Genomic DNA, 23,043 nt, shown 5'->3' with positions numbered 1-23,043 from the left:
CGGAGCCTGTGCTCTGCAACGGGAGAGGCCATGGCAGTGAGAGGCCCACGTACCGCAAAAAAAAAAAAAAAAAAAAAAAAAAAGTGTTTGAGGAACAAAATCCACTCAGTTTTAAGACTTGACCACAATAGTGCAAATATCAATCAGTCAGAGAGTAAAAGTTTAATTGTCTACATGGAAGAGTACACTTGTATCAGGTATACCTTTCTGGAGATTTTTTTTTTTTTACTTTTGGCCGAGTCAGTTTACAACAATGACACAACATACATTGAGTGTGCACACTTTTTAGAAACCCCTAACATTATCACGTAACTACATTATGAAACGAAGAGAGCTCATTACTACAAATGAGACACATATTAAAATATATATAATACATATTTTAAATGCATTTAAAATACACTGTACGCTTGTGTATAATATGAAGCGTAAGAAAAGGAACATTCACAGTCCTACCACCCAATCCAAGAATATCACCAACCATACAAGTTAATTGTGAGCTTGAGCTTATTCCATCAACCATTTTTACCTTTCTTATTTTTCTTCAGTGTTACTAATAATTGTTTTCCACTCCCTTTAATCTCTTTCAGTTTACATTCACCTGTTGTATGTCAGTATTACCGAGACTATTTGTGAAGAGGGTTAAGGTCTACCTCGGATTACAGATACTAATGATGCTGTTTACATAGCCTGCTTTTATATTCTAGAACTAATACTTGCATAAATACTTAACATGCTTTTAAATTGTTGCTAAAGTTAAATTAACTCATACCTCTAGTAATTCAGATGAAACATCAAATTTGTATTCTTTGCCATTTTCTTCCTCTGGTTCCATGCGTTTGTAAAACAGCATATAAGCACTGTGTGTCTTTTAAGAGGGAAAAAAAAGTATATTTTCATTTTGACATAGTATAACTATAAAAGTAGATAACATGGAAGTCAGAAAACAATGTACAATTATACATGAAAGAAATGGTTACCTTTTCGAAGGAGAAATCCATAAATTTATCTGTAACAGAATCATAGGTCTTGGTCTGTTTAAAAAAATGAAAGTTTTCCTTCTTTAAGAAATGGGTACACTCAGCTATATTTATATATAAAATACTTTATAAATAGCTATTTTATACTTTATAGCAACTTTGTAAATAGTTCTCAAATAGCATTATATTCAGAAAAATCTTTAATAGAAGTTTTTGGATAGGAGTAGTACTTTAAAAAAAAGATTCAAAACATTTTTAAGGTACTTTACCATCAATAATATAAAGCTTAATAAAATGGACTTGCAATCTGAAAAACTACTTTTTAAATAAATCTTTATTGGAATATAATTGCTTCACAATACCTTGTTAGTTTCTGTTGCACAACAAAGTGTATCAGCCATATGCATACAGACAACCCCATATCCCCGCCCTCATATCCCCTCCCTCTCGAGCCTCCCTCTCATCCTCCCTATCCCACCCCTCTAGGTCATCGCAAAGCACCAAGTTGATCTCCCTGTGCTATGCTGCTGCTTCCCACCAGCCAACTATTTCACATTCAGTAGTGTATATATGTTGACGCTACTCTCACTTCGCCCCAGCTTCGCCCTCCCACCCCATGTCATCAAGTCCGTTCTCTATGCCTACCCCTTTATTCCTGCCCTGCAACTAGGTTCATCAGTATTATTTTCTTTTTTTGATTCCATATATGTGCGTTAGCCTACAGTATTTGTTTTTCTCTTTCTGACTTACTTCATTCTGTATGTCAGAGTCTAGGTCCATCCACCTCACTACAAATAACTGAATTTCATTTTTTTTATAGCTGAGTAATATTCCATTGTATATATGTGCCACATCTTCTTTATCCATTCATCTGTCAATGGACATTTAGGTTGGTTCCATGTCCTGGCTATTGTAAACAGTGCTGCAATGAACACTGTGATGCATGTCTCTCTTTTTTTTTTTTGGCAGTACGCGGGCCTCTCACTGCTGTGGCCTCTCCCGTTGCGGAGCACAGGCTCCGGACGTGCAGGCTCAGCGGCCATGGTTCACAGGCCCAGCCGCTCCGCGGCATGTGGGATCCTCCCGGACCGGGGCACGAACCCGTGTCCCCTGCATCGGCAGGTGGACTCTCAACCACTGCGCCACCAGGGAAGCCCTGGTGCATGTCTCTTTTTGAATTATGGTTTTCTCAGGGTATATGCCCAGTAGTGGGATTGCTGGGTCATATGGCAGTTCTATTTTTAGTTTTTTAAGGAACCTCCATACTCTTTTCTATAGTGGCTGTATCAATTTACATTCCCACCAGCAGTGTAGGAGGGTTCCCTTTTCACCACACCCTTTCCAGTATTTATTGTTTCTAGCTTTTTTGATAATGGCCATTCTGACCGGCATGAGGTGATACCTCACTGTAGTTTTGATTTGCATTTCTCTAATAATTAGTGATGTTGAGCATCTTTTCATGTGCCTCTTGGCTGTCTCTAAGTCTTCCTTGGTGAAATGTCTATTTAGGTCTTCCGCCCATTTTCTAACTGGATTGTTTGGTTTTTTTTGATATTGAACTCCATGAGCTGTTTTTATATTTTGGAGATGAATCCTCTGTCTGTTGTTTCATTTGCAAATATTTTCTCCCATTCTGAGGGTTGTCTTATTGTATTCTTTATGGTTTCCTTTGCTGTGCAAAAGCTTTTAAGTTTAATTAAGTCCCATTTGTTTATTTTTGTTTTTATTTCTGTTACTCTAGGAGGTGGGTCAAGAAAGATCTTGCTGTGGTTTATGTCAAAGAGTGTTTTTCCTATGTTTTCCTCTAAAAGTTTTACAGTGTCTGGTCTTACATATAAGTCTTTAATGCATTTGGAGTTTATTTTTGTGTATGGTGTTAGGTAGTGTTCTAATTTCATTCTTTTACATGTAGCTGTCCAGTTTTCTCAGCACCACTCATTGAAGAGGCTGTCTTTTCTCCATTGTATGTTCCTGCCTCCTTCGTTGTAAATTAGGTGCCCATATGTGCCTGGGTTTACCTCTGGGCATTCTATCCTGTACCATTGATCTATATTTCTCTTTTTGTGCCAGTACCATACTGTCTTGATTACTGTACCTTTTGGTATAGTTTGAAGTCGGGGAGCCTGATTCCTCCAGCTACATTTTTCTTTCTCAAGATTGCTTTGGCTATTCGGGGTCTTTTGTGTTTCCATATGAATTGTAAGATTTTTTGTTCTAATTCTGTGAAGAATGCCATTGGTAGTTTGATAGGGATTACACTGAATCTGTAGATTGCTTTGGGTAGTATAGTCATTTTCACAATATTGATTCTTCCAATCCAAGAACATGGTATATCTCTCCATCTGTTTGTGTCATCTTTGATTTCTTTCATCAGTGTCTTACAGTTTTCTGAGTACAGGTCTTTTACCTCCGTAGGTAGGTTTATTCCTAGGGATTTTTATTCTTTTTGTTGCAATGGTGAATGGGATTTTCTCCTTAATTTCTCTTCAAATATATAAAACTTAATAAAGTGGGCATGCAATCTGAAAAACTACCTTTTAAAAGAAGAGTTTTGCACTGTTTACTTGTTTATCTTTTCTTTTTTTTTTTCTGAGGAAATATTCTAGGAATAACATCTAGAGATGCAATAGATTTAGTTATGGCTTCAATGGTAACTCATTATTTCCTTCCTTCTTCTACTCATTTTCCAAGTGTTAGGTATTTGTCTAATTTTCCTTTTCTATTCAGAATAGTACATAAGAGCATCAAAGAGCAGTTAAGAAAGTCTTTTCATTAAAATCCAGAATGTGACCAGTTATTTCACAATAAACATGGTTATTAAAGGGAAATATAACTTTATCTGAGCTTCTTTATGAAATAGAAATTACTTTTTAATACTTGTGAGAATCAACAGGCTATTTTTAAAGTTTTCAGAAAATTGGTACTAGGGTAAACTGCATATGAAGAAGTGAAATTATTATAGCACTACTCCAACCTAATTGTCTTTTCTTATATCTTAACTGACAATTACAAAACAGATAATCTTTTTCTATCCTGTCACCAGTAATAACTAGGTTGTTGCCTCTGTTATTGAAAGCACTAAAGGAACAATCTTTAAAGTTTAGCTTAAGCCAACTTCCTTGTCAAAGATTTCTCATAGTAAGTACTTACTCAATAAAGTAATTATTCAATAAAGAGTAATTTCTTTCTGTTCTAATCCCAAAGCATTTAAGTAAACAACTTATTTAATCATGATGTCTTGTGGAAATGTAATTCAATTCCTATACTATTATTTTTCAATTGTAAGTCTTAACCCTTCTTAATCAGACCCTCTTAATCAGTTGAAGAAATAGTAATTTAAAATATATTTTCAAAAAAAAATATTTTCCAGTGTCTGGTATATGCTCCAAACATACTAAACTATACTAAACAACAAAAAAAATACATTTTAGATTTAATTATAGGAATTAGGAGAAAGTTACATGACTCTGCTATTGGATTTTATGATACTGCAAAGCACTTAGAAAGTCATGAACCATTTATAACTTTTGAATAAAACTTACCGTCATCTCTCCACCAAAACATTCAGAAGCAAGTTGAGCAGAATCAAAAGGTTTTACCTCAGCATCATTAAAAAGATACCTAAAGCAGAGCATATAGTATTGATCAAGTATATATGTAATATATCTGTATTGTGCCTCTTTTTAAAATATTTAGATTACATTCTAATATATTACAAATATTGATCAAACTTATTAATATGTGGTAAATTCTAACTAAGCTCTTGTTTCGACAATTCTAATCCACTAGAAATTGGGAATATAATTTCACAACATAGTCATAACCACCTTAAAATCTGATAGATCTATTCATAACCTCAGAGTAACAAAAGAGTTCATAAAAGCAAGGAATAAAAAGTTTGCATAACTTTCTAACATGTAAAGCTATCGGACAGAAAACATTAAGAGTTTGGAAAACTTACAACGATAAAGATGCCATTTCAAAATTTATATTCAAATGGACAAAAAAAAGTAAAGATACCATGGATATGATGGTTTAAAGAGTGAGAAATATTTCAACGAAACTGTTCTATTAAGTGCAGATCAATTTACCAATGTACACTTTGTTCACAGCAATATCCCCAATATTTAGAACAATGTCTAGCACATCAATAGTCTCTATACATGAGACTTTATTCAACAACATCCAAGGACCAAAAACCAGCTATTAAGGACTGATTGAATGACTTCCAGCCATTAACTTGATGAAAGATGATAAAAAGAATGTGTGTCAGAAGGGAAAGGTAAGGTGAAGAAAATTGAGTATGCAGGTTATTTTCTAACTGGAATACATAAGCACTTTGTGGCCACCCTATAAAAGGCATTCAGTTAACAGTTCTGGAATAAGTGAACACAGGTAGGTAAGATTTGGAAGGTGCAATATTGTCTGTGAATCTAAAGTTGTGTGCCAAACTTTGAGTGTATTCATTTTTCTTAGGCGAGAATTTATCAAATTCTCAAAAGAGTCTGGAGATGTATAAAGTTTAAGGATGGATTCATATTGTCTTTTGAAAGCTTTCATTTAAACATTTTATGTGCCCCCTTTCCCAACTATAAAGTTTTTAGAAAACTAAAATCCGAAAACGTATCTCAAGAAGAAAACTATCATAAGCTTATATTTTAAAAACAGAAGAAGAAAGATTTTTTTAAATCCCAAGAATAAAATATTTAAAACTCACCATTTATTGTTTTTATAAGCATGTGGATTGACTATATCTCTAATGAAGCTGTAATAGTGTCCACCATCTGCTGTTCCTGTGTGAACAGTCACTCCTATCAAGTCATACTCATAGCTCTCTGTGTCTTTTGAATGATCACTGACTTCCTTAAAACCTGGAATGATTTACATAAAATAATGGCAATAATTTTGAAAACTGCACACAGTGACATCTTAGAATCACTTTATATACTAAACTTTATGCACAGAAATAGGCACAGATACTTTATATATTCAAATAGGTACAAAACAATCCTATATGCTAGTCATTCACCATTCATAGCCTACAATTTTAAGGAACATTTACACAAATCACTGGAAAAACAACCATGTGTCAGTGCGTAACTAGGGACAATCTCCATGTAATATGTAAATGTAAAATATATTCTTTTTGCTTAATCTGGCTCTTCCTTTTGAAATAGATAAATCTGAATGAAGCATTTTGTATTACCTTTATTAGGAGCAGGCAAACGCAAGATCTGAAAAGTATTAACATATTTATGCCTGTTAGTCTCATGCTAAGGAAAATGGAGCATTGTACTGGCAGCATGCTTCCAACTGTTTTCCCAGTTAATAGAAAACACTATGTATTAGGAGCTTTATGTAGACAGAAACAAAATAAACAAAACATATACTTCCCACCCACAGAGATTTCAATTTGAAAAGTTATTACAAGAGATATTAAGAAAAAACTCCAGAAGATGTATGATTTACGATCTGTATTTCCATCATCACAAAAGGAAAGGTATAATCAGAAGCAAATAAGTGAGAGCAGATTTGGTTAACCTGAGTGCACAGTCTAACCTGAAAACTGAAGCAACAATTAGGTGAAGAGGAGGAAATGGCTGAGAGTGTCAGAGCAGTGACTGAGGAGTTTGGATGTACTAGAATCTGACTCTGAATGCATCACTTGTGGCTTAATAAATTCCTTTATCTTGGCATAAATTTTTGGTATTTCCACACATGGAGACATTATGAAAAACACAGTGAGGCAGTTACTATGCAGTCTTGCTATAATTTTACAAATGGTTTGAAAATGTTCTAAAAAGTAGGATGTATATATACAATGCCAACTTCTTAACTTTGTCTCTATTTTCAAACTTACCTCTTCTACCTCATTTCCTGTAACTTCTAAACATACTGCAATTCTAACTTTAAAGTTCCCTCCCTTAACCCTGTATCACTTCACAGCCACAGTCATCATTCTCTCTCTTCAAAGAAAGATATGTTCCTCTCTTGAAAGAGTAGCCCACACTCATTGTTTATACTTCTCAGCTCCCATTTAGTGAGAGTAAAACATTTACTGGATGCTCATTAAGTGCCCGGCAATGCAGTATAAATATTAAAATATGGTTCTCTTTCTTATAACTTATAATATGGTGGCTCTTCAAATCTTAAAAATTTACATCAGCATAACTTTCTATACAAACAAAACATTGCCAGGACTCTTATGTAAAATGGAACTTCTCTTGGCTAAAGAAGAATGGAAAAGGTATGAGCTGGCCCTATTCTGCTTTCTTCTCTCCTCTCACCTATTTCCATTCCTCATCATGGTCCTTGGGACATACACACAGATGTTCAAAAATCACTGGTCTTATGGACGTAATAATAGCAATTTGGAGGTAACTACTTACCAACCAAGTGCCATTTTAAATTCGCTGCAATCCACCTTCCTACTGCAACACCCAAATTAAATTGGTCTGATAACCAGAGATCTTCAACATGTTAGATAATTTTCCCTCATGGTCTCACTGGAACTGTTCCTTTTCTTTATTTAGTATTCAATACTCTGACCACACTCCCTCCTTCTTGAGATCCTGAAATACTGATCCCACTATTCACCTAACTGATCAAGCCAGAAACCTTTCTTGACTTCTCCTTCCTCTAGTAGTAGATTGACTAAACTGTAAGCTTCATAGGGGCAGAGACCTTGTTCTTTGTTGTCACTATATTCCTATTACTATAATAGCAAATTAAATAGTGGATAGATGTTCAATAACTTTGTTTGATTCATTTATTCATTCAATCATCAAGTTCTACTAACTCTATCGCCATGTGCTTCTCTCCAACCTTACTGGTTGGTATGCTTTCTCATCTGTGCTACTATTACTGTGGTTTACCATAACAGCCTCCCCACACTCCTTTTATCATCCTCTAATCCATTTCTATTGTTATAGTCAGAATAACCTTTTCCAAGATCCCACCTGGTTATCTCAGTTCCCTGCTTAAAATTTTCCAATGGTTTCACATTGAAATAAAAATCAAAATTATTAACATGGCTTACAAAAAAACTAATCTGGCTGCCACCCTTTTGCCTATCTCATCAACCCCCTAATCAGCCCCCTGCCCCCCACTAGAGTTTCTCCACTCCTCTCACTCTAGCTCTTACTCAGGCTCTGCTTAAATGTCACCTTCTCCTGAAAGCCCTCCCTGATTCCCCTCAATCTGTGATACATTCACTATTTGACAACACTTCATGTTTATAATTCCTTGTTTAATATATGCCATGCCCAATAGACTTAAGTTCTTCAAGGGCAGTTACCATGTTTATCTCATTCACTTGGAAAGGTGCCTAGAACACACTCCTAGTAGATACAAAACGTTTACGGGCCAACTGACTGAATATGCCATATTGTCTTTAAAAATATTCTCCTTTATAAGATTCAGTTTGATTTTGTTAAATGTGTAGTTGATTACAACTTTATAAATATGACTATCTTGTCATGAAGACTTACAATAAACATAGGCAAGAGAAAGATTTTCCATTACCTTCTTTCCTGTCACTCTTTCGCATAAGAAAATCTTCTGTATAGGGTGTCATATCCAAACGTAATGGGAAGGAAAAATGTGTGTTCACTTTCTCTTTCATCATTGTGACCATATTAAATGTATACCTCATAGTATTGAAACTCAGAATCCGAGGCAATTTCTTAAAACATGCTCTGAAAGACAAGAACAAGATTTGTTAAAAATTATCTTTCAGAAGTACTCTAGCTATTATCAATTACATTTACACTACACTTATTTCAATATTCAATTCAGAGTAAATAATAAATAGTACTCTAAATCATGCTCTTATTAAATCTATCAATCAATCAACCTATCTATCTATCTATCTATCCCCCTCTTACATGACTTTTTCCATTCTGAAAGGACTTTCCTGTGTCTAGAGAGGAAAACAAATGAAAAACCTACAGGGGACTATGGTATATGCCATGATGAAGCTATGAAAGGTGCTACGGAAGCATAAAAAGGAGTCACATCATATTTCAAAGGCAAGGAGGTTTTTGGTTCAGAGTTTTCTTTTCCACCTTAAATAAGCATTTATTTTTGTACAGCAGAATTGCAAAGCCTGACTGTATCATTTACTAGATACATGACCCTAAAAAAGTTACTTAACCTCTCAGAGCTTAATTCCTGATTTGTAAATGGAAGTTAAAGTGCCTACTTTTAGAATGCTTTTAGAATGCTGCCTGGCAAACAGCGTTCAACGAGTGTTGCCTCATACTTTTAGAATGCTGCCTGGCAAACAGCGTTCAACGAGTGTTGCCTCATATTACAGCCACAATAATAACATTACCTAATTGATTACCTAAATCATATGGTATGACTTACTGCTAGTTCAGGTTTAAAAAAACTTTTTTTCAGTTTAAACAAAATATACTTAAAAACTTGGATTTATGAAAAATATGAATTTCAGGGAATAATTCTTCAGTGTATATAGGATTTATAACAAAATTTGTTTAAAGCAAGAGCTTAGTTTCTCTTTTAAATAGGAAATTTAGGGAGTTGAGGAAGGTAGGGGAAAGATGTCACAAGCAGATGGAATAAGAAGTCTAAAAATTCATCATTATTGTTTATTTGGGAGACTGGTAAATGATGAGGTTACGAAGTATAAAGAAGTCAAGATATGAAGGGCCTTGTGTATAATGTTAAGAGTATGAACTTTACCCTGACAGCTAAGAATCACTAAAGGACTTGTGGAGGGCAGTGAAACCATGCATTAAGATATAAACAGATCTGAAGAGATGACCTGAATCTAACCAGACTACTTCTCTGCCTTTGTAGTTCCTAGTAACGAACTACATAAGATGCTCTTTCAATCTAATTTCAATGTTCATCGGTAGGACTGAAACATCTTTACCCAACCAACTACTCTGTCCTAAACCAAGCATCTTATGGTTGGCTCTTAAGAAAAAACATCTCTCACTTTACAGATTCAGAGGTCTTCAGTTCATGAGTAGACTCTTTATCATGCCCCACTGAGTGCACGGCAGAGAGCTAAGCAATCATATAGACCTTGGTAAGTATTGCTTAATAAAAAGGAAAAAAAAAATCTGAAAAGATTTAAGAGTGCCTGAAAGTTTACTTGCATAACTGAATGAAAAATTGCTGCATAAGAATGAGTTCCAAGCAGCTGACCATAACCTTAATCACATAATTTTCATAAAAGTTTAACATTAATTTATCCTAAGTTTGTGTTTTACTTCTATTTGATGATTTATCAAAATGACGAAAATTACGTTTCAAAAAGCATACCTTTTTTCAGCTCGTACTTTCTTCCCGCAATGAGAACAAGTATACATGTTGTCACCTTCTAAAGTATCTTTAATAGTAACTTCATCAAGAGATTCCTGTGTATAAAACCACACTTAAGAGTTTCACATTATTGTTTACAGCATGCAAAAATACAAAAAGCATTAATTACAATTTGGGCAGAATGCACAGAGGAAAACATTTTTTTAAAAAAGCAAATGCTTAAATTTAGTAAAAATATTGACAAGGTGCTCTGAATCTTACTACATTAAAAAAAAACTCAAGTATTTAAATTTTGATTGGGAAAAATCAGCTTTGTGATCTACCTTTAATTTTTATTTGAGTAGCATCACAAGAAGAAAATAGGTGAAAATGTGAAAGTTAATTTTCTCCTAAGGTAACAAACATAAGCCTGCTATACACAAATAGTTAAAAGAAGAAAAAAAATTAAAAATATATACAACATTACTCACATAAATGTTCTTCATATCAGCCACCTGGCACCTCACGGTGTAAAACTCTTCAGCTGTCTGACTAACATGTTCACAATCCTAGTCAATCAATAGCCAAAAATTGGTAAATTATAATAAGCTAAAATATACATTAAGATTTCCAAAAAGCAAAGAACAGGGAGAATACTTACCAAGGATACAACATTGTTTGTAATTACACCTCCAAACAAACTTTTGACAGTATTTTTCTTTAAAAAAAATACAAACGGAAGTCAGTAATTTAAAATTAAGCAAATCTGTAAAAATTTCCAAGAAACTTGAGTGTTCTGGTACTAACCAGTTCTGGAGACATTTCTTCAATTTTAGTAATCAGATCAGTAAAAAACTCAGTCATATCTTTCTGCTCCCCAGTGTTCAGAGGCTGCTTATCCATGGTGTATGTTTTACAAAAGGGTCTAGGATTATATGCTTTGCATTCACTCTCCTGTGAAAGAAAAGGCAGGTGGTGAGGAGGAGGATTATAAAACAATCAAATAAATCTAGATCTCAAATAAAAATAAAAATTATCACAAGGTTATTGAATGAACAACAAAGAAACAGGTAGTAAATCTACAAAGAAATTATGAAAATGCTCTCTTCTATTTCATTTCTGTTTGATTCTCATTGCCTTTTCAGTTTAATAGTCTCGGTGCCAGAAGATGCTTAAATGACCGTAAGTTAAGAAATTTTTATTTTTTAAGCCTAGGAATTTCTAGGAAGAAATTTGGGATTCAAAGCATGGAGGTTTGTATTGTGAAGCATAAAATACAAAGCCTTTGCAGGGTGCATAAGTTCTCCTATCAACTGAACCTTGGTTTAGTAGTAGTTTAAAATAGCAGTAAAAGTGCTTTGCCAGTTCAAATACCATGTTCCAACTCTGTTAAAAGGAGATTATAAGTGGAATCAAGGGATAACTGACAAACCTTTTTATTTTGTTAAAAATCTCATTTATGGGCTTCCCTGGTGGCGCAGTGGTTGAGAGTCCGCCTGCCGATGCAGGGGACACGGGTTCATGCCCTGGTCCGGGAAGGTCCCACATGCCGCGGAGCGGCTGGGCCCGTGAGCCATGGCCGCTGAGCCTGCGCATCCGGAGCCTGTGCTCCGCAACGGGAGAGGCCACAACAGTGAGAGGCCCGCGTACGCAAAAAAAAAAAAAAAAAAATCTCATTTATTAAGTCTCACAAGCTGAAATACATGGTTTGAATAAATATGGTAAGATCTTTGTCCTCCAAATTCTAATAGGTGAGATAAGTAACTTTCAATACAAGTGCTGGTACAACAGAATTATGGTGACATGGAGATACTCTGTGGAATTTTTGGTCTCTTAGAGGACAGCCTTTCTCAAAAAAACCAAGTTGATTCCTGAAGGATGATAAATGGAAGAAAATGGAGAAGAGTACTATTGGAAGAGTGCCACAGGCAGTAGAAGCAGCATAAATAACTGCACAAGTGATGAAGCAAAAGGGTGATGGGCTTCAAAAGGCTTACAGTTACTACAGGGTGAGGCTGGATGTGGGGAGGGACAAGAAAGGAGGTTGAAGGGAAGGGGCAGAATCACAGGGGATGTGTGCCATCCTGACTGAACCTGAATACAATTCTTTTCATAATAAAGAGTTTTAACTAGGGGAGTAATAATATTAAGATTTGCTATTTTTTAAAGATTAATTACTTTTATAGTTTTGGGGGTGGAAATTAAGAAGGACAAAGAAAAATCAGTTGGAAAACCCTAAGACTAAGGGGGGAGGTGTGACCTTCTGATGAAAAATGGATCAGATACAAGAAATTCTTCAAAGGATAAATTAACAAAATGTAGATGACTGAAATATGACAGTTAAAATGCACTATGACAAAGAGCATCAGCAACTGACAAAGTCAATTGGAAAAATAAGAGTATATGATCAGGACAGGCCAATACAAATGAACTCCAATTAACGTTTTCACCTTTGGTCAATGGGTATATCTAATTAGTTTTCCATACCCAATTCTCAAACATACCATTAAATATGTAAACATTTTTTGAAGCTCCAGGAGAGTGGTCTTGTGCTTCATATCTTCGGAATACTGTAAATTAAGAAAAAACTTTCCATTAAGACATACTGATGATGGTAAATTAGACATTCTAGAAAAGAAAGTATTACAATGTGCTTAACACTGTTTTCATTCTTTTAGCCATATGGAGGAAAAGCACAGTATTTTTTCGTCAACAATTTTAGCATTTTAAAAATTGGAGTACTTTGTTCATTATACAGATATGGCTATCACAATTATGTAAGGAAACTGAATAAAGAGATCTTAAAACTGCTTTCCAGATCAGCACTTTTTGGTTCAATGCTGAACAGAAGCATTTACAAGTTGGCGATTTTGCAAGAACAGAAAACACCTTTTCCACAAATAAATCCACACATTAAAGAGTATATTATATTAACAAATGACATTGCACCCTCATCTAGTCATATCTTTATTTTTTTCTAGAGCAGCAGATCCTTAACACTGCAGGGTACTACTGGCCAAGATCTTTTAAAGTCCTCTAAATATTCAAGGACATTAATTGAGATTCAAATTTTGAAGAAGTGGATGAATCTTGAAGACATTATGCTAAGTGAAATAAGCCAGTCACAAAGGGGCTAATATTGTATCATTCCACTTATATGAGGTACCTAGAGTAGTCAAATTCATAGACACAGGAAGTAGAATAATGGCTGCAAAGGGTATGGGTGAAGGGAGAATGGGGAGTAAAGTATCTAATGGGTACAGTTTCACCTGGAGGAGGTGAAAAAATTCTGGAGATTGATGGTGGTGATGGGTGCAATCTGAGTATACTTAATACCGCAGAACTGTACACTTATACATGGTTAATAGGATAAATTTTACATTGTGTATATTCTACCACAAGTAAAATACATGTAGTTTTCTTTAATCTCTCTGTGAAAAATCAGAAAAGAAAATAATTCTATTCTGTAAGAATTCCTTATGTAGAGACAAGCCTAAATTTAGTTTTTAACCAAAAATACCATTTCTGAGACTCATTCACAGTTAGCACATCTGATTGTTTTTTCTGTTGCTACACACTAATTCCTGACAGTGCTAATGGCTAAAAGATTATCATTAAATATAAGGAAGAGAAACTACAAATTGTGGTCAAGTCACCACCTAAACAAGAAAATCAATGAATACATGCTTCTTTGATAAGTGGTTCTATAAAATTATACAGATGGGGGCAACCAAATTTAGTCACAAAAATTTCCACATGCTAAATGAAATCAATTATTCAACTATTTCTAATAGTCAGTTAGATGATCAACTTAAAAATATCAATTTAACTAAAACCAAAAAACGAACCCACTTGAGTATACTGAGTATGCTTTAGAGACCCTGAAGCATAACTTAAACGTAGTAAGGATTCACTGAAGATAAATAAAGAATAGCAATACTTTGTAAGGGGGGAAAAATGCAAGGACATCCAGATGACATGATGGAAGAAAATAAAAACCCAAGTGCAAGGATAAAGAAAGTCTGCCAGGGCTTCCCTGGTGGCACAGTGGTTAAGAATCCGCCTGCCAATGCAGGGGACACGGGTTCGAGCCCTGGTCTGGGAAGATCCCATATGCCGCCGAGCAACTAAGTCTGTGTGCCACAACTACTGAGCCTGTGCTCTAGAGCCCGCGAGCCACAACTACTGAAGCCCGTGCACCTACAGCCTGTGCTCTGCAACAAGAGAAGCCACCGCAATGAGAAGCCCACGCACCGCAACGAAGAGTAGCCCCGGCTCACTGCAACTAGAGAAAGCCTGCATGCAGCAACGAAGACCCAATGCAGCCAAAAATAAATAAATAAAATAAATTTATTTAAAAAAAAAAAAGGCTGCCAAAAAATTGTAAAAGCAGTGCAGAAGGCAAACTAAAAAATAGCCCATGGTAAACAAAAAATGAAAACTACAATGCACAAGTTAACAAAAATAACATAAGCAAAGCCTACTCAAATATACTAGGCCACAAATTTACTTTAGGATACATAAGTTCAGTGATTCTGGTACTAATTTCCTACTTTGTTTTAGGCTTTGCTTATTTTCTATATAATTAAAATTTGCATTTATTTTTACTGAAAATATCGTGTTCATTTGATACACTGAGTGTGTATATTCTACAACTGTGTTTTCCTTTGATAAATAAAGAAATTATACTACAGTGTTTGGAGTAATCAATTGAAATGTAAAAATAATTAAAATATACATGTTAGCTAGTAGTATCAAATTTCGTCAAAAAATTTTTTTAATTTAATTTAATTTATTTTTAACTGCATTGGGTCTTTGCTGCTGTGCGTGAGCTTTCTCTAGTTGCAGCGAGTGGGAGCTACTCTTTGTTTTGGTCCGCAGGCTTCTAACTGCAGTGACTTCTCCTGTGGCGGAGCATGGGCTCTAGGCGTGTGAGCTTCAGTAGTTGTAGCAAACGGGCCCTAGAGCGCAGGCTCAGTATTTGTGGCACAAGGGCTTAGTCGCTCTGCGGCATGTAGGATCTTCCCAGACCAGGGCTCGAACCCGTGTCCCTTGCAATGGCAGGTGGATTCTTAACCACTGCACCACCAGGGAAGCCCAAAGTTTGTCAATTTTAACTCAAATTATTTTCTCAAACAATATTTTACTAAATTGAATCAAGATTTATCAACGAATTTTTAAAATTTTGTTTTGTAGTTTTAATTTTTTTTTTTTTGGCTGTGTTGGGTCTTCACTGCTGCATGCGTGCTTTCTCTAGTTGCAGCGAGTGGGGACTACTCTTCATTGCAGTGTGCAGGCTTCTCAGTGCGGTGGCTTCTCTTGTTGAGGAGCATGGGCTCTAGGCACGCAGGCTTTAGTAGCTGCAGCGTACGGGCTCAGTAGTTGCGGCATGCAGGCCCTAGAGCACTTGGGCTTCAGTAGTTGTGGCGTGCGGGCTCAGTAGTTGTGGCTCACGGGCTCCAGAGCACACACTCAAAAGTTGCGGTGCACAGGCTTAGTTGCTCCGCGGCATGTGGGATCTTCCTGGACCAGGGATTGAACCCGTGTCCCCTGCATTGGCAGGCGGATTCTTAACCACTGCACCACCAGGGAAGTCCCTATAGTTTTAATTTTTAATGTAAGGAAAACTGTACCTTAGCAGTGAAGACAGCCTGTCTTGCCTCGGGTATCATGTAAAGTTGCTGAATAGTAGAAGCCAAGTAACAAGTAGCTCCAAGGTTAGTCAGGCCAACAAATCTACACTCAGCACGGACATCTTCATGAGGCCAGTAGTCCCATTTATAAGGTGCATGAGCTGCTGAAAAAAGAGGGAGGAAAGGATGCCCCCCCAAACAATTAAACATAATATATTCTGCTTTCATTAACAGCCACTACATCTATTACTTATTTAGTTCATATACATAAAACATGGTAATTTTAAAAATTGGTAAGAACACATAGTAAAACTAATTTATTCCTAAATATTCAAAGGACTGCCAAAACTTGTCTTTACTTGGCACTAAATTATTTAACCCCAAAATGCCAAAGTATTTCACATATCTCTAAAAAGTCCATCACAACTGTTTTTTTCCCAAAAACTAATGTTTACTTTTTAACTTCAGTATGTCCTAGCAACAACAGTTTATAATGTTAAAATGTATGAATGGGGAATTCTTTCTTTAAATCATGCCCTACAAAATCTCATTTCTACAAACGAAATTTAGAAAGGTTAAAGGAAAAGAAGAATGCTCACACTGCATGTGTTGTGCCATAACCCAGTTATGTATTAATCTGTAGTTTTCGACAGATCCCTTTACCATCTCCACTAACAAATCATAAGCAGCAGCTCTCGAAGAATGTGATTTGCACTTTGGCTGTTGTCTATCTTTTAGACTAGGCAACAAAAACAGGAGATTGAAGATATCTCTTAAAAATTCCTGGAAGAAAAAAGAAAGACCAAGTATATTATCTAAACTTGGAAATTAACTATATTCCAAATAAAATTAATAAGTTACACAGAATAAAATGGACTATATGAAAATCTACAATTTATTAAAAGACTGTTTAAAAACTTAAAGGAGCATCATATACCAGCATCTGAAAGTATTCCCAATGTTCATTTCTCTTAGGGAAAATGGAATGGGAGGAGGAGCTTCACCTTCACTCTTCTCTCCCTCTTGATACCTTATAGCTCATTCTTAGAGGCACATCTACAATGCTATTATTTTCCACTCCATTCAGTGACCAAGCGTGTTAGTTCAGGACTCATTACTCCCTATCTTGAATGCCTCTGCATTTACTTAAGTTTCTCCTTACTTCACTCTAATAATTAAAATAGCAGTAGCAGCCAAAGCAGCAATGTACCCATAATGAGCACTTAGAAGTGCCAAGATACTATTCAAAGGCCTCAAAACAAAACAAACAAACAAAACAGGTTAAGCATCTTGCCTGGAGTCAGATTTGGCAGGTGTTATACTAAGGATTTAAAACACCAAGCTCTTAACTTCAATACCAGTGAAGTTCAAACTGAGATGCAAAGCTTTACCATTCGAGATATATTTTTCCCTAAATTTAATCTGCCTGAGAAAGGGCCACATTTCCCACTTGTTCTTTAATTGGTCCTTTGCTACTATTCCAAAGAAAGTTATCTCCCTCACCCATCTCAATCGCAAGTAGTACAAAGGTACATTGTTCTGGGGTATAGAACCTCCTGGGGTACTGTATAGAAAAGAGGTAATATTGTTAAGACCGAGACTCTGCTATCCTTAGAAAGGCTACATTGTAAAGTTGGCTCCTCGCTGTCACCTGAACACCTGAATGGTCAACAGTTCCCTCCTCTGTTATAAAACTTTCCGTAAGTGATAAAAGTGGCTCACTGTACCAATCTGTATTTCGTTTATGCAGAATACCTGCTTTCTATCTGGGAGTCTGGAATTTCATTGACTGTGGTCAGTTATGCAGGTACTATGTGCCTACATGACCCACCCCCTGATAAAATCCCTGGACTCCTAGGCTGAAGAGAGCATCCTGGTAGACAACACCTCACACATGTCACACTCATTGCTGGGGGAATTAAGCACGTCCTATGCAACCCCACTGAGAGGGGACTCTCAGAAGGGCGTACCTCATTTCACCACACTTGGCCCCATGCTTTTTCTTTTGCTGATTTCATTTTCTATTATTTTGCTGTAATAAAACTTTGTCATGGATACAATTACACGCTGAGTCTTTGAGTCCTTCCAGTGAATCAGTGAATCTGGGAGTGGTCTAGGGAACCTCTAACACAGGTACCAAATGAAGGACAATTCAGAATATTTTCCCATTAATGACCTCACCTTCTCCATCTCACTACTGTCAAAGAAAGTACAGTGCATAGTTCCTGACTTGGCAAAGAAAGGTACGTTTGGCTAAGAAATACTGAAGGTGAATAGAGGCTTATTTTATATAGTTGACAGACTGACAGTAAGATTATGTCTTGTCTATTCTATAATTCAGAGGTGAGATGACTGTCTTGGAGACACAGAGTAACGTATTTACATGAACTGGAAAATAAAGTCATTCATTCAAACAGGAACAGAATTAGCAAATAACTAGTTTAACAATGAACTATCTTTGCTAATCAGTTTAGATCTAGAAAACTGAATGAGCTAAATAACCATAGCTCCAAAGTATTGACAAAACATATTTAAAGCCTGTGATAAAAATATTTTATTGAAACATTAGGATTGGTAAAAGCTTGCTGAAATGAACAATATTTTTATTTTCCTCACTCTGAGTTTACCAGGAAAGCAGGTGTCCTTAAGTGAAAGAGTAACATATATATTAACATATCCATTTGATAAATAATGGTACAGCCATTTTAGTATACTTCACAGAAAGAAGAACCTCAAACTGATACCTGAGAGAATATTAAAAATAATTTCTGATGATAGAGTGTGATCTTTGACATGTAATTCAGAAGAAATTCAAAGAGTTAAATAACGCTGTTAAAACAGAACATTCCTACTGTAAACAGTATGTAAACACGGTTTCTCACTGTGGTTTCTCACTGTAAAACAATGTGAAACAAGGTTTCTCACAACTTCTATCTATAGAAATATAAAGTAGGAAGAGAATGAGTACATGGTCATTCTAGCTTAATAAGGAATATCCATCTACAACTATATGAATTAATTTTAAAAGCCACATACCCTTCTTGTTAATGCATAATTTCAATAAAATTTCATTTTTAATGTTTCATACTTACTTGGCAAAATTCAAAGTCTATTTACATTGCTTTGATTGCCCATGTCCAAATACATGTAATGTAATGATAATTAAATATGGAAGAAATTTAAGACAACATCATGTAGTCACAGGAAATAACTATTTTTATCAATTTCAACAATACTCTGGAAGCTAGGATAAACTGTACAATGCAGGAATTGTAGCCAATATTTTATAATAACTATAAATGGAGTATAACTTTTATGTATTTATTTTTTTCTGTAAGTGCTATATTTTAAAGATCTTTCTGGACTCATTGTTCTCAACCAAAGCAAATAAATTTTAATGTTTTTTTTTCCTTTTCTCTTCTTTTCTAAATGGAGTATAACTTTTAAAAATTGTGAATCACTATGATGTTCACCTGTAACTTATATATTCTATACCAACTTCAATTTAAAAAAATACTTAAACTTGAAAAAAATCTAGAAATTTCTTAAAATTAAAAAATCTGTTGACAGGACACCTAGGTTTTCCAAAATTCTTTAAAGAATATGTGAGCAATAAATGTTTGAAGACCACTTCAAAAAAAGTTTGAAAAAGTATGCTGCCTCTCAATCTATTACTAGATTTATTCTGTTAAAGCATATTTCTGACATTATTTGATCAAAAACTTGAAAGGCCCCCCTTTTAAATTATAAAAATAATGCTTTTATTTTATTGTACATATAAAAATAACCTCCTGGGGCTTCCTTGGTGGCGCAGTGGTTGAGAGTCCACCTGCCGATGCAGGGGACACGGGTTCGTGCCCCGGTCCGGGAAGATCCCACATGCCGCGGAGTGACTAGGCCCGTGAGCCATGGCCGCTGAGCCTGTGTGTCCGGAGCCTGTACTCCGCAACGGGAGAGGCCACAACAGTGAGAGGCCCGTACCGCAAAAAAAAAACAAAACAAACAAAACCTCCTGTGACCACAACAGATGGCCACCTAGTTTCCCCAAATTACCTCCTCTATATTTCCTCAAGCTCAAGCCAAACTGAACTTATCATTCAATAACCTGCACATACTCAGTGGTTTCCTAGGACTGATTTTTCATTCATACTGTTTTCTGTGACTTAAATGTTTCCCTTACTTTTCTACTTAAGGACTTTATCCTGGTTACAAAAGCTTTATCTTCCTCAAAGCCTTTCCTAATCCCATCAATACTATCTGATCTTCCATACCTCTGATCACATCCCTTTAATGGCTCTTATTTTTTACCATGAATTACAAATATCATGAGCAGTCATGATATTATTTGTGAAGGTACATACGAATTTTGCATAAGGCAGACTTCTCAATAATTACCTGCTGAACAAATGAACCATTAGATTGTCAGTTCTTAAGAATCAGGACTGAGTCTTAATCATCCATTTGTTCAACATATATTTGCTAGGTACTATACAAGGTAGTAGAAATAAGAGTGGGGTTTATACTCTTAAAGGGGAATTAGAAGAAGGGAAGAGGGAGTAGAAGGGAGGAAGAAGAGGAAAGAGGAAGCAGAGGCAAGGAAGGAGAGGAAGCAGCAGTAGCGGTGGTGATGGTGGTGGTGAGGGAGACCATATGTGGCCTGGCAAGCCTAAAATATTTACTATAAGTCTCTTTATGGAAAACAGTTACTCCTCGATAAATTCTAGATGACATTTTTAAAAATTAATAAAGTAAAATATTACAGTAGCACAGGTATGTTTAGTATCTTGGCGATAAGGACGACTTCTTAATAATACACCAACACCAACCACCTTAAGCACCTGCACTTGGATACCGAATTGACATTTCAAATTTAACACGTCCAAAATAGAACTACTGATTTTGATACCCCATCCCCCCCAATCTTATCTATCCTAAATTTTCCCTTTCTTAGTAAATGGCATTATCATTCACTTAGTTTCTCAGGCTTAAAATTGAGAAGTCATTCTTGATTAGTTTCTCTCTCTCCCACCTCACAATCTTCTCAAAATTTAAGTCTTGTGAACTCTATCTTCAATAAATATCCTAAGTCCAACCACTTTTCATCATCATCCCTCTGCAAAACTTCTTAACTGGGCCCCTAACCCTAACACTTGCCCTCCTAGTTCTCTACCTGTAGTCTAGATCTCCCCCTAGAACAAGAGTAAAGCTTTGAAAATGTTAATTCAGACCACATACCTCTCCTGCAAAAAAGCTTCTAAAGGTTTCTGATCTCACCAAAAACACAATGGGAAACTAAAGTTTTGACTACACAAACATTAAAACCTTCTCAATAAACAACTATTAGTAAACAATAAACAATAAAAACAACTATTATTTAACACTGTTCTGGAGGTTCTAGACAAAATTAGGTGAAAGAACAGAGAGAGTTAAGACTTAAAAATGAAGGAGTAAAAAAACTACTCGAAGACAATAAACTAAAAACAAATGAAAAATCAAAGACAATACTGAAGATAAACACAAAGACAACTGAGAAAAAAATTCTACAAACAGTAAGTGAACTTAAGGTGGCCTGCAACAAATTCACACACAAAAATCCTTACTCCACATAAACAACTCATCAGAAAACAAAATAAAAGAGTGCATTTATGATACCTAACAAAGAAAATCCCTAGGAACAACCTTATTTAAAAATTCCTAAAATTCAAATTCTAAATGAAAACATTAAATTGAAAAACACAACACTGGTCTTCTATAAATAAGAAGACAAATCCTGTCCTTGTATAGGCAATTTAATATTATTTCAATTTTTCTATATCAATCCATAAATTTAACACAACCCCAATTTAAAAAGTATCCGAATTTTAATTTTTGAAAGAATGAGACACACTGATTCTAAAGTTTGTGTGGAAAACTAAACAACCGGGACAATTCTGAAAAGGAGTAATAATGAAGATGGACCATCTCTACAAGATATTAACTAAAAACTGTGAATCTACTTAGTTAGGATATGGTATTGGTGAATGAACAGATCTGTAGAGTGAAAAAGAAAGTCCAGAAATAAATCCAAGTACATATGCCAATTTCCTCCATACAAAAATTCTACAAATTATCAAGAAAAGGACCATGTATATACATGAAAGGAAAATAAGGACAGGATTTGAGCAGGTCAGAGAAAAGATAATACAAATAAATGGCTTTCAAACACATGAAAAGAAGCTCAACCTTACTCATACTTACAAAAAAATGAAAAATAAAACTAAGAGAATGGTTTCCACTTATCAGACTAGCAGAAATTAAATTTGATAATACATTGGGTTGGTAGGAATGTGGGAAAATTGGCACTTGGCTCACAGACATTGTAGGTGGGACCATAAATCAGTTCAGTCTCCACAGAGAGCTTCATGGTTATTCTGACCAAAATCACAAAGGTACATACCTCGTAAACCAGCTTCTACTTCTAGAATTTTTTCCTATAGATTTCCTAAATGATGGATGTATAAACATTTTCCCTGCAACATCACTTATAGTAGTGTAAGGTAATGCTCAACATTAGGAAGCTAGTTAGATATATCACATCTTTCCAGAAAAAGAATATTATGCAGTTGTTACGAAGAATGAATTAACTCTATATATACTGATATGGAGAATCTATAAGGTAGGTGAAAAAAGCATATTACAGAACAGTGTATTTAAGGTTTTAACACCTGCAGACAGTATTGCTTAGTGGTTAGAAGCTTGGTCAAGTAAAGAGTCTTGAGTGTCCTCAGTGAAGCAAGTTGTTTAACCTGTCTATACCTTAGTTTCATCATCTGTCAAAATGGCGTCTAATGACAGTATCTACCTCACAAGAGCTCAAAAATTTTGCCTAAGATATCAATTGTATAAATCAATAAACAAAAGAGAGAAGGAAAAAAACAGGTGGTCTTAGAAAAATACGAATAATGAAGACAACACTTTTGGAAATATTTCCTGCACATATGTGACAGGAAAAGAGTTGATATTTTCAAAATAAAGAACTTTCAAAAATAAGTAAGAAAAATGACAAAAGAATACATGCAGATTATGAACAGAAAATTGCAAGTTAATACAAGTGGACGATACATAAATGAAAAGACACTCATCTTCAACAATAACCAAGGAAATAAAACTAAAATAGT

At 35.3% G+C, this 23,043-nt stretch overlaps 1 protein-coding gene across 9 annotated transcripts in view; it reads right to left on the bottom strand.

Moving 5' to 3' along the window:
- USP34 (ubiquitin specific peptidase 34) overlaps positions 1-23,043 on the bottom strand; it is a 231,362-nt gene that overhangs the window by 41,843 nt on the left and 166,476 nt on the right. For all 9 annotated transcript variants that reach the window (XM_079941554.1, XM_079941552.1, XM_079941557.1 and 6 more), the window contains 12 exons: positions 16,486-16,669; positions 15,887-16,047; positions 12,758-12,823; positions 11,061-11,207; positions 10,915-10,971; positions 10,745-10,822; positions 10,275-10,369; positions 8,505-8,677; positions 5,698-5,851; positions 4,523-4,601; positions 981-1,034; positions 773-868 (listed from right to left, as the gene is read on the bottom strand). In XM_079941554.1, coding sequence (XP_079797680.1) covers positions 773-868; positions 981-1,034; positions 4,523-4,601; positions 5,698-5,851; positions 8,505-8,677; positions 10,275-10,369; positions 10,745-10,822; positions 10,915-10,971; positions 11,061-11,207; positions 12,758-12,823; positions 15,887-16,047; positions 16,486-16,669 — 1,344 coding nt within the window. The remainder of the gene's footprint in view (positions 1-772; positions 869-980; positions 1,035-4,522; positions 4,602-5,697; positions 5,852-8,504; positions 8,678-10,274; positions 10,370-10,744; positions 10,823-10,914; positions 10,972-11,060; positions 11,208-12,757; positions 12,824-15,886; positions 16,048-16,485; positions 16,670-23,043) is intronic.

The sequence above is a fragment of the Stenella coeruleoalba genome, assembly GCF_951394435.1.
Source record: "Stenella coeruleoalba genome assembly, chromosome: 13".
Classification (NCBI taxonomy): domain Eukaryota; kingdom Metazoa; phylum Chordata; class Mammalia; order Artiodactyla; family Delphinidae; genus Stenella; species Stenella coeruleoalba.
The sequence above is the reverse complement of the archived record's forward strand: the minus strand, read 5'-3'. Positions and strand labels throughout refer to the sequence as shown.